The sequence below is a fragment of the Globicephala melas genome, chromosome 17, assembly GCF_963455315.2.
Source record: "Globicephala melas chromosome 17, mGloMel1.2, whole genome shotgun sequence".
Classification (NCBI taxonomy): Eukaryota; Metazoa; Chordata; class Mammalia; order Artiodactyla; family Delphinidae; genus Globicephala; species Globicephala melas.
Genome location: NC_083330.1, coordinates 40,578,498 through 40,590,681, shown reverse-complemented (window position 1 = coordinate 40,590,681; position 12,184 = coordinate 40,578,498). Strand labels below are relative to the sequence as shown.

The 12,184-nt window shown below is 42.4% G+C and overlaps 1 protein-coding gene across 2 annotated transcripts in view; it reads right to left on the bottom strand.

The window, feature by feature from the left end:
* Positions 1-566: 566 nt before the first annotated feature.
* The window catches only part of SDC2 (syndecan 2), a 151,464-nt gene continuing 139,846 nt past the window's right edge, over positions 567-12,184 (bottom strand). For both annotated transcript variants that reach the window (XM_060286997.1, XM_030862948.3), the window contains 3 exons: positions 7,674-7,810; positions 2,968-3,103; positions 567-1,823 (listed from right to left, as the gene is read on the bottom strand). In XM_060286997.1, coding sequence (XP_060142980.1) covers positions 1,660-1,823; positions 2,968-3,103; positions 7,674-7,810 — 437 coding nt within the window. In that variant the 3' untranslated portion in view covers positions 567-1,659. The remainder of the gene's footprint in view (positions 1,824-2,967; positions 3,104-7,673; positions 7,811-12,184) is intronic.

The following is a 12,184-nucleotide window of genomic DNA, read 5'->3' as shown; positions in this document are numbered from 1 at the left end:
GCTGCTTTCTGGCAATTGCATTCCTAAGCAGGGAGGCCCTCCTTTGAATGCACAGAGCCTCCCTGCCTGACTCTTCTTCCCTACAGTGTGAACTATGGTATTCCATCTATTACCTCTTCGGTTAAGCTTCAGGAGAGATTTGGAGCAGTTTCGAAGGTAAAACAATCTACAGGACTAAACCATAGACACCGATGTCAGGAAAGCCCCCTTTAGTCCTTGGGAATTTATGGTCCTAAGAGTTATTTGCAAGAGCAGGCATTCGTCTCAATATTGCCATCAGCTATCTCCATAAAGGTTGCAAAAGTCACAATTCCCTCTCTGGCGGCCTTTCGATATCTACATTCAAACATACACAGGATGATACATTCAGATTTCCTCTGGCCAATTCACAAGTGAATCTGGTGATAAACAGTGTCATCACTGAGCTCTTTGGTTTTTGATTTACAGACACTGTGGAACACTCAGAAATCAAACCCACAACATCCTTGAGAGCAGACGGTCGTTAGCAAAGGGGAGGTGTACATTTGACCGAAAATGTACAAAATTTATAACAGTGACATTTTCAATATTAGGCCACATGATTTATTCAGTAGTTTTTATGTTCTCAAATTACAATTTACGTCTATTCGTAAGACTACAAAAGTTACCATTATAATCGTCTGTTCTTATAAAATACCAACTTTTTTTTTTAACTGTTATATATACTCATTAACACCAGTCTGCGAAGAGTTACATAGAATCATAGGCACTTCAAAGGCTTAAAAAGATGTTTACAACTTAAATGCATTTTTAAGAACAAAAACTGATTTTTTCCTTAAGTCCCTACTCGTACCTTCAAATTGCAAGAAATTAACAAATACAGTGGCCAAAGGAATCTGCAGCAACTTCTCAAAATACTGTTATCATCTTTGGGTTTACTGAGGCTTGTCAGTTACTCAAATCCTCCCAAAAGAAGATCTGATTAGACAGACATGACTAAACAGTTTTGCGGTGATAATCCAATTTTACACGTTAATTTGCTGTTGCAAATCTGCCTGAAGCTACAGGTAATGAAAAACAAAGCAAGTGTAAAACGGATAGTCCGACACTTAAAAATTTATACAAAGTGGAGGTTAAAGTTGATATATTTGAAAATCACATATACACTAAATTACCATTATCTGAAATATCCAAAGACAAACTGCACCGTAACAGCTACAAAAGGCATAGAGTTTTGTTTCGCTTTCAAGGGGACAAGAGGGGCGAGCAGAGGAGAGGGGAGCAACAGATAAATTAACAAAGTAAGACGAACTTGGTAAGGTCAATCTGAGACATGCAGACTCAAATGAAACAGCTTTCATCTTAAAACCGTAGGGTAAAAACAATCTTTTCATATTTGCATGTAAAAGTTTAAACCGATTCCATGAACATTGAGGGTTTTTATAACATAATATTTTGCCACTGCTATTCACAGAACACTGCAGATGTTAACTTTGAATTTTATGTTGTTCTAAAGAAATACATGAAAAGTTTTAAATACAATGGGATTTTATCATTAAAGTGCCAGAATGGCTCTTTAATGAAAAAAAACAAAAAAACAAAGATCTTCATTATTCTATGCAAAAGCTTTATTTTTAAAAGTTCAGTGATCTCATAAATAGAGACACTAAATGGGAGTTTTCACGCATAAAACTCCTTAGTAGGTGCTTTCTGGTAAGCAGCACTGGATGGTTTGCGTTCTCCAAGGTCGTAACTTCCTTCATCCTTCTTTCTCATGCGATACACCAACAGCAGGATAAGGAAAATTGCAAAGAGAAAGCCGATAACTCCGCCAGCAATGACAGCTGAAACACACCAGAAGGAAGATTACTCTTAGAAGAGATTCAAGGGTGGCAGAAATGAGCTTTGTCAAGCCCAATCTATCTACACTTTCCTAAAAAGCTTAATTTAAAAACCCCAAAACTGGATTCAATGCAGCAACCAGGTAATTATGCAAATCTGACATTCCTCAGGAGGTATAATACTTTCTTTGATTAATATTAATAATATCCCCCAAAAGCCTCAATAAGAAAAACCTGGCTGTGACCTCAACTAATTCCATACTTTAAAACTCTTGAGTCTTTTCGGTATTCACATTCTGTAGTCTAATCTTCTAATTGCTTTTTTCAATGAAAACACAAAACATGATATAATCGACTTAAATTCTGTAAAGGAAAATAAATATGAAAAAAGCATGCAAATTTCCTTTCTAGTCTTGGATTTGGGACTATCCTCTTTCAGGGATCAAGTGTTGTACAGGCACAGAGAACAGATTTGTGGTTGCCAAGGGGGGCGGGGAGTCGGGGGGGGGATGGACTGGGAGTTTGGGATTAGCAGGTGCGAACTATTATATACATGTATAACTGAATAGCTTTGCTGTACACCAGAAACTAACACAACATTGCAAATGTAAATGTATACTTTAATAAGATAAAAATTTTAAAAAAGGATTAAGTGTTCTAAAATCTTGCACATCTTCCCCTTTAAAATCAAATGTTAATACTTTCATCAGTAAGTTACGATTAGAGACAACATCCTTTAATACCTTGGGCGCTATATCAATGGCCCTCTCCATAAAGAACCTTTCCTTCTCTTAAATTTGTTTTGAAATCAGGATGATGAATGACTTGGATCAAGACTGATTGATTTTCATATTCTGCCACCCCCGACGCCCCATTGTTCCGGACCCACTCAGGCCTTAACTTTCTTCTTCTTGCCTCTCTCCACCCCGCCCAAAAGGCTGGCCAAGGGGTAGGCTGAGGGAGCTGACAGAAAATAAAGACAACTTCTGCCTAACTCTTGCCTCTCCCTCTGGAATGAGACAGGTGCTCAACATGGTTTTCAGTACTAAGGTAACATCCAGCAAGCTTTGCCGATACCTCTGAATATCACTTAGGCAAACACAGGCCTATTTAAGGACCTGCCACCTGATCCCCACTGGCTACTCACCTGCCAGGACTTCTGTTCGTTTAAACAGATTGTCTGAGTGCTTCTCAGTGTACACATTTGTAGCCTCTTCAGCTGGGTCCATTTTCCTTTCTGAGTCAGAGAGGTGAACTTTTTCCTTATCAATTTCTTCAGGTGACTGGGGAAAGAAAAAAAGATTATGAAGATTTTCTTTTAATGTGCTGGAAAGAAGAAATAGTAGATGAGCACATTCCCAAGTTCATTCTTTGCAAACACTGAGTTTAGGAAAGAATTGCAATAATCGCTTTGTGTGGTGTGCAGACAGTGGGTGAGTCCTATGGTGGACCCACGTTGTTGATGGTTTTATATAACACCCATCACATGTATAGGCAAAATGGATAGTTAGTGAGTTTATAATAATCCTAATGACACGGTTAGGTTGTTTTACTCGACATTTCGTAAGATCCCTTTCTCATCACCCTTCTGACTTTAGGCCACCATCCCCCTCTGGCTGCTCCAACCCAACAGCACTGCCCCAATTCTCCTCACTCCTTTATCATCTTTTTGCTACACAGGGCACTGTGATGACAGCTTCCTTGTTGGCATTCTCTCCAAGTGTTCTCCCAGGGCTCTGCCACTCCGTGGGGAGCAGCCCCCAGGCTTCATCTGTAATGCTCCCCTCTATTTATTCACTCTTACAACACCTTCACCAAACCCTGGATTAAAAAGAGCTTCAGGGGGCCTGGGTTCTGCAAGTAGCTCCTATGTGGTCCTGATCAAGTCCTACCACTTTTCTGGACTTAATCTTCTATATCTGTCCAATGAATGGCACTCTCAGGTCCCTGAGCATCCTGCAAGTCTAAAGTACACTCTTCTCATAGAAAGCCCATCGCTATTCGGATACCTGGTAGAAGGACAGACAACTTGACAGATGAGAGAATGAATTATCTGGGTTCTAATCTAGGAGCCTTTTCACTATGTGTTAGCAGTCAGGGAAGGGTTAGGAAAGGGAAGAGAAAAATAGGTTAATACTCAGGTTTGTGACTAGGGAAAGAGGAAAGCAAGTTCTGGTGGCGAATGAGGGGAGAATTGTGATATCAGATTGTGATATCAGAGACTGAATTTAACTCATCCGTATCATCTTTGTCCCATTATTATGACAGATCACGTGAGTCCCCTCAGGTTTTTTCAGTCCCTCAAATCATTTGAGAGAGTTGACATTCCCTCTGACTCAGCTTCTGATCCAGTAGCCAGGAAGGAGCTTGCATTTCAGGGGCTCTGCGGGTGTCGGAACAGGAGGTCTCCACAGAACTGGGGCCACCACGGACTCACAGGAATGGTCCACCAGTGTACAAACTTCCAGGTGCTCTGGCTGGAACATTCACTCTTTAAATTTAAAAGTTTTATTGTATCAAAGTAAGAGCTTGACTAATAAGAATTCTTCCAATAGTATAGAACTAACCTGAAATACCTTAACTCCTGTATAGATGTACAAAGTGAAAGTACGAAAAGGCAGCAGAGATAATTACATTAAGCCAATTAAAGATCTGTCACATCCGTGTCTGGTTGTTTGGATGCCATGGAAATGTGACGGAAGTAAAGATGACGAGCAACGCTCTGCTTGAACAAACAACCGTGTTCTTTGTATTCGGTCACATAAATTTATAACAAACTAGACAGAATATCTATAACAGTGACATTAATGCCACAGTGATGCCCATTCAAAAGCAAAGTCTACTTTAATGGTATCATAGAGGCAACGTTTAATTTAGCTGTGCCATGTAATGACAAAATAGAAGATTTAATCACCAGTATTAATATTATTCATTATCAGTATTATCATGATAAGTACCCTGAAAAGTGTTTGACACAATGAGTAGCACTCAGTAAATCTCCCACAAATGGATGAATTTTTTTTTTTTTTTTTTGCGGTACGTGGGCCTCTCGCTGTTGTGGCCTCTCCCATTGCGGAGCACAGGCTCCGGACGCGCAGGCTCAGCGGCCATGGCTCACGGGCCCAGCCACTCCGCGGCATGTGGGATCTTCCTGGACCGGGGCATGAACCCATGTCCCCTGCATCGGCAGGCGGACTCTCAACCACTGCGCCACCAGGGAAGCCCAAGGATGAATTTTTATTATTACTACATCGAACACAAATGATACCAGGAATACATTAAAAGATTTGGGGGTCCTTAATTTCTGAGCTCATCTGCCAAACATCTGTCTTCTTTATTTTAATCTGACATAATTACTTCCTTAAAACCAATTCTTAAAAACTTAAACCAATTTTCAATTCATTGTTGTCAACTGACCAGAGAGCTCTACGTCAAACTAGGTTTTGCTTAGGATAAACTCCACCATGAAAAGCCAAAACTGAATTTCTTGTCTCACGCTAGTGAGTCCTAATGGTTCCTAACGGTTCTTGACTTCAAGGGATTCAGTTATGACAAGTGGTCAAATAAACAAAGCCAGATGCATCTTTCAGCAGCCACACTGGATGACCTACCCTCAGCTGCACTTGTTACGTTTCATCGCCCCTCTTCTCCCTTCTTCCTTTCACTCACTGAACCGAATCCATTTCTGGAGCAGCTACCGTGCACAGAGCCAGGTGTGTCTGCCTCAGTGCTCAGAGCTTCTCCCTCCTTTCCTATTGCCTGGCCTGTGAAGTCAGTGTACTGCTAACGGCAACGAGCCCTTCTCCATCCGACAAACAGCACTCCAGTCTGGAGAGGCCTGACCTGACTGCTCCACATCTACAGAAACCCATCCAGCCTGTCCCTCACCACCCTGTGCCCAGGCACCGGGAGGACGGCGGGCGAGGGGAAGAACAACTGCACTCTGGGAAGGGGAGGAGCGTCAATGGGCAGGAAGCCTGCGTGCGTTCCGGCCTGCAGAGGGGTGCTCCTTACTCGGGAGAAGGCCCGTCCCTACCTTCGTGACACAGCCTTCCACAGCCCTTCTGCTGCTAAAGCTTAGCTGTACCTCATTTCTAACCAGCAGACGGGTGAGCTCCAAGAGGGGGCACTTGTGTTTCCAAGTTCTCATAAGCAGCGTGCTACCCCCAGGCCGCCTGCAAAGCCTCCTGCTGCTGTCACTCCACAGGCTCACCTGGTCAACTGCCTCGGTCTCTCCTGCTCTAACCAAATTCAATGAAGGCTTACAAAATGCTCACTGGCTCTCAGGTGCCATGCCGCATGCCCTCACATTTAACCTTCTGAAGGATCCATCAGGAATGTGCTCAGAGAAGCTAAGAAACTTGACCAGACCTAGGATTTGAAACCTAGGCCTTCTTCAGACTTTAACATGCATTTTCCAACTTAAACAGCTTACCTAGTAGTGGGTAGTCAGCTAGTTGCAGCAGCGTGCTACTAAGGCCAAAACCACTGGTGTCACAGTTTCCGTTAACTAGTAGCTTTGCTCTGTTCTAAGGCCAAAGACCTTATTTCTTAGTAAGTCAGCTCTCAGAATGAATATAGGGATGTACCCGCATTCACCATTAGCATTGGAAGACGTCAGGGTTTCCATACCACTGAAGGTGGGCCTGAAAAAACTCTGGGAAAACACTTATTGAGACTGGTACCCGGAGCCTCCCTAGTCCATGACCTGTTTCAGCAGATGTACAAGTTCACAATGGTTTTAACTCAGAACAAATCCTTTATGAAATAAAAACAAATTTTCTTAGCATAAGGCAAATAAACTGAAAACTGAAACGTAGCCCAGTTTGCTTCTTAACTGGGCTACGAGTTCCTTAAGAAGGAGTACCCTGGAAAAAAGATTCGTTTATAAGCTACGCCTGGGTGATAAAAGTACTAGGTAGAATTAGCTATCAAGCCATGAACAGACGTGGAAACACCGTACATGCATGTTACTAAGTGAGAGAAGCCCATCTGAAAAGGCTACGTACTGCATGATTCTGACTATGCAACATTTTGGAAAGGCATAACTATGGAGGCAGGAAAAAGATGAGTGGTTTCTAGGGGCTGGGGCAGGAGGGATGAATATGTAGGGTATAGAGCACTGTAGGACAGTGAAACTATTCTGTAGGCTACAATAATGGTGGGCACATGCCCATTATATATTTGTCAGAACTGACAGGATGTACATCACTATGAGTGAACCCTAAGGTAAAACTCTGGACCCTGGGAGACTATGACCTGTCAGTGTAGGTTCATCAGTTGTAAGAAGTGTACTCCTCTGGCACCGGATGTTGATGGGAGGAGGCTGTGCGTGTGTGGGAGTCTATGGGAACTCTCCGTACTTCCCACTCAATTTCCTGTGAACCTAAACCTGCTCTGAAAAATAAAGTCTATCTAACAGCAACAACAAAAAAAGCAGTAGGTGGGCAAATGTCAAAACGATCATAAAGAGTAAGGGAGAGCCATTTACGATACAATGAAAAGACCATTTGTCCTTACACAGTTTTAAAGGGCACCTCTCAAAAGGCAGTCTGGGGCTTCCCTGGTGGCGCAGTGGTTGAGAGTCCGCCTGCCAATGCAGGGGACACGGGTTCGTGCCCCGGTCCGGAAAGATCCCACATGCTGCGGAGCGGCTGGGCCCGTGAGCCATGGCCACTGAGCCTGAGCATCCGGAGCCTGTGCTCCGCAACGAGAGAGGCCACAGCGGTGAAAGACCCGCGTACCACCAAAAAAAACCCCAAACAAACGAACAAAAAAAGGCACAGTCTGTACAATTTTTTAAAAAATGCACATTTACAATAACCTGAGAATGCAATGGAAAACAAAACACACCTTTGTCTGAGCGGGGATCTTATTCTGTATCTTGTTCAGAGTCGTGGTTTCCACTCTCGGAGCAGCAATAGTGAACGGAATCTTTGGAAGGGGTCGAGATGTGGTCAGCTCTGGACTCTCTCCGTCCTCATCAGCTCCTGGCAAAATAAGCAAAGATGAGCTAAGCACACGAATCAGGACACAGATTTCTACAGCATCAGACAACATTGTCTAAGGTTGACGATGACAGAGCCATGTTCTTTCTAAATAGCCGCTCCTCGAGAGCTTAGCGCAAACCTTCCTGCAGTCTTCATAGCGGTGAAGAGTGATTTCAAGGCGGATCTGTGGGGAGACTGGCATTTTTCCTATATCATTATTATCCTGAATGCTCTCAAGTAGCCCTTCTTTCACTTCCAGTTCAGTCTGTCCTACTCAAGAGATCTCCTCCCTTCTATGCCGAAAGGTGCTACATTTTCCATTTTAAAACATAACAACAACAAAAAAGGAACACCGACCCTTTATCTGTGTGAGCTGCTGCCCTCTCTCCCCTTTTTACAACCAGATTTTTCTATGGTGGTGTGCAGACTCACCGGCCTCTTCCCTCACCATCTACTCCACTCTGTGCTCTACTCCCCCTAGTCAGGTATTCCCTGTCACCACACTACTGGTACTGTTTTGTTAAGGTCACCATTCCCCTCCACGTTCCATACCCAGTGGCATTTTCCAGAGTCCTCATCTAATTGAACCTCCTAGCGCCATTGGACGCTTGCCAACTCTCACCTCCTTCTTGATATACTACCTTTGGGTTTCTGTGGCTTTGACTTCCTGGCTTTCTCCCCTCCCCTCTCTGGCGATTTCTAAGTCTCCTTTTCAGGCTCATTCTCTTCTACCTGGACACAAAATATGAAGAGTTCCTTAAGGTTGAGCCCTAGGCTGCTTCTTACTCCACACTTTCTCTCTCACCCAAGGCTTCAATTACCATCTAAAGACAAATGAAACCTAAGTTGACATCGTTAGCTTCTACCACTCCTCTGAAATGTAGACCTACATATCCACTGGCCTACTTGGCATTTTCACTTGAATGACTCAAAGGTACTATATACATCTCTATCATGTTCAAAATACAACTCACGGAACAGACTTGTGGTTGCCAAGGGACGGGGGGGTTGGGGAGGGAAGGACTGGGAGTTTGGGATTAGCAGATGCAAACTATTATATAGAGAATGGATAAACAACAAAGTCCTACTGTATAGCACAGAAAGCTATATTCAATATCTTGTGATAAACTATAATGGAAAAGCATATTGAAAAAGAATGTGTGTGTGCGTGTGTATATATCTAATTATACACTGAATCACTTTGCTGTACAGCAGAAATTAACACAACATTGTAAATCAACTATACTTCAAAAAAATTAAAAAAAAAATAGAACTCATGATCTCCTTGCCTCTCCCCTCTACAAACCTGGTCTTCTCCCCACATTATCTTGCAGTGAATGGAACCCTCCATTCCTATAAATCACAGCTCTGGCCCCCTCCCCTCCTCCTTACCACCACATTGAATCCATCACCCAGTTCTGTGGATTTTACCTTTTTATTACATCTCCACTCTTACACCTTTCTATGGTTCCAGGGCCACCGCCCTCATCCAAACCACTGTAATCTTCCTATCAGTCACTGTACCTACCTTCTTCCTAACAGCTCCCTTTCAGTCCACTGTCCACAAGCTGGCTGTGACCACATCACCCCCTGTTTAAAGCTATTACAATGGCACTCCACTGATTTCAAGATGAATATAAAATGCCTCAACCTAGCCTTGTGTGGTCCAGCCCTGGCCTACCTTTCCAGCTTCCTACAGCATCATTTTCCCTGCTGTCTCCTGTGCTCCAGCTGTGGTCCCCAATCTTCGGCCAGAAGCCTTTGCTTAGTTAATTCCTATCTCACCTCCAGACCTCAGCACAAATGTCATTCCTTGGAGAAGGCCTCCCTTCCATATTAGATTAGTCTTCGTTAAATGGTTTTTTAACACCACCTTTCTTACCCTAAGACTGCATTTATCAAAAGTTTGTAATGATGAATTTGTTTGTGTAATGATTGACTGAAGTTTTCCCTACAAGACTGAAGCTCTATATGGCCAAGGGATTGTCTGCCAAGTGCCTAACAGAGTCCCAACACTTCCAGACTCTGACCCAGGTTTTGTGCAGTAAGGACTGACCACTGACTGCCAGCTGGGCACTATGTTTTTTTGTTCGTTTGTTTTGCTTTTTTATCAGAAGAATTTGAGAATTTCTCACAGTCAAATATAACATTCTTTTTTTTTTAACATCTTTATTGGAGTATAATTGCTTTACAATGGTGTGTTGGTTTCTGCTGTATAACAAAGTGAATCAGCTATACATATACATATATCCCCATATCTCCTCCCTCTTGCATCTCCCTCCCATTCTCTCTATCCCACCCCTCTAGGTGGTCACAAAGCACCGAGCTGATCTCCCTGTGCTATGTGGCTGCTTCCCACTAGCTGTCTATTCTACATTTGGTAGTGTATATATGTCCATGCCACTCTCTCACTTCGTCCCAGCTTCCCCTTCCCCCTCCCCGTGTCCTCAAGTCCATCCCCTACCTCTGCATCTTTATTCCTGTCCTGCCCCTAGGCAATCTTGAGAAAGAAACACAGAGATGGAGGAATTAGCCTCCCGGACTTCAGACTATAACATTCTTTTCTTATAACATTCTTTTTAAGCTGACCATGCGTCAAATTTGTAACAACTGAAAAAAAACCTCAAAGTTTGTAACTCGAACTAACCTGCTTCCTCGGACAGGAACAAAGGATGAATAGCCCCCAGTTCCTCACAGAAGCATGTTACAATAACAAGCGGTTCAAAAAGCAAGAGGTGAGATACTGGAAATAGTGCAAAGCTATGAACAAGGCTCATTTTAAAAATATTTTGATATATCGACTGCCTCTGGCACGTACACTCATTATACAGAGAAGAAATGGTGAGGGTCTATTGGAATAAATATTGGATTTGGCATTAAACACACTTAGTACCGATTCTGGCACTTATTATCTCTGTGACCTTGGGCAAATAACGCTTGAGTCAGTTTCTTCACCTGTAAAACGGGGATAACAACAACTAAGTCTCAGAGGTGCAAACGTAATAGGTATATTTGAAAGCGTTCTGTATACATAAAATGTTACATAAATGTAAGTCATTAATAATGATGGCTCCAAGTACACTGCTCTTTCATATCAGTCTCCCCGATTTTCCATCAAAGTTTTATACATATGATTGATTTGCTTCTTACAAACAAAATTCAATGAGAAATGAAAAATTTTCAATTAAGGGCTTTCAAGACTCCCTTGGTTCACAAGAGTTACAAATACGAACTGCCAAATTAGGAGTGCGGAGAATTTGTTGTGAGAGAAGAGATTTTGTAAAGTAGAAAATTCCCTCAAGTTGGCTCTTCTTAAATTAGAGACAGGTGAGTCACCCACCTCAGGGGCTCTTCCACTGCATTTATTATCTTTATTAAAAAGATTGACCCTCCTGCCCAAACCAGAAATCTGGGGACCCCCTTTCAGCCCGCTTTGCCTGAGACATCCTAGCCCAGAGCCCAAAGCTCGTTTCCACCTGGGAAACTCCTGCTTACACTTTTACGCCCAGAATCAGTGTCATCCCCTTTCCATCCATCGTGGAACTGTTTCTTTCTCTATGTTTCCACTGTTCACTAAGTCTCTTCTTTTTTAAAAAATAACATTTTCTTCTACTTATAAAAAGAATACATGTTTTTAAAAAATACATTTTTCATAGATGATATTGGGAAACAGAAATACAGGAAGGAATAAATAAAATTATTCCACCACCAGAGAAAGCATCATTAGATTGTATTTACTGAAGTGTTCCTAGCACCTTGAATGGTGTCTGTTCCCCCGTATTATGGGTCATTATTAAATAGTTGTGGAAAGAATTGAATAAATATCTGCATATCATCTCATCACCTAATGAGTTTTTTTATCTCTTAGATGACTGTTCCACCCTCCAAGGACTCTTGCACTCTCAGAATGTTCCTTTTTCAAAGTATCCTCTTCTTGTTTCAAAGTTAAAGAGCCTTATCTCTCCAACCGTAATAAGTTTTTCTGTAAGTTCTCTTCTTACTGTGAGTTTCTGTTCTCTTCCAATTTGGGGGTGTGGGAAGGTCTCCATCTTTCAGAAGTTACAAGTTCTCCTGTAAATGTCTGGGGAGCCTTGGTTGTCTTCTCATATTTAAGAAGGAAAGGCTGAGAAGCTGACTAGAAGTTCTGAGCACACAGGAGAGCGCTGTCAAATGTTAGCATCATCAGTTAGATAGACTTGTGTGTTTTGTTGGAGAAATTGCCAATGCCAGTGTCTTGTAGTTGTTTCCTTTGAGTTGGTCCAATTTCCTGGAGAGGGTAAAGGCCAGCCCGTCAGTGTTCCAGGAACTGACTGGGAGAAGACAACTGGGAATATCTCTGCATTAAATAACTCTTAATCTAAGAACTTGTATTTC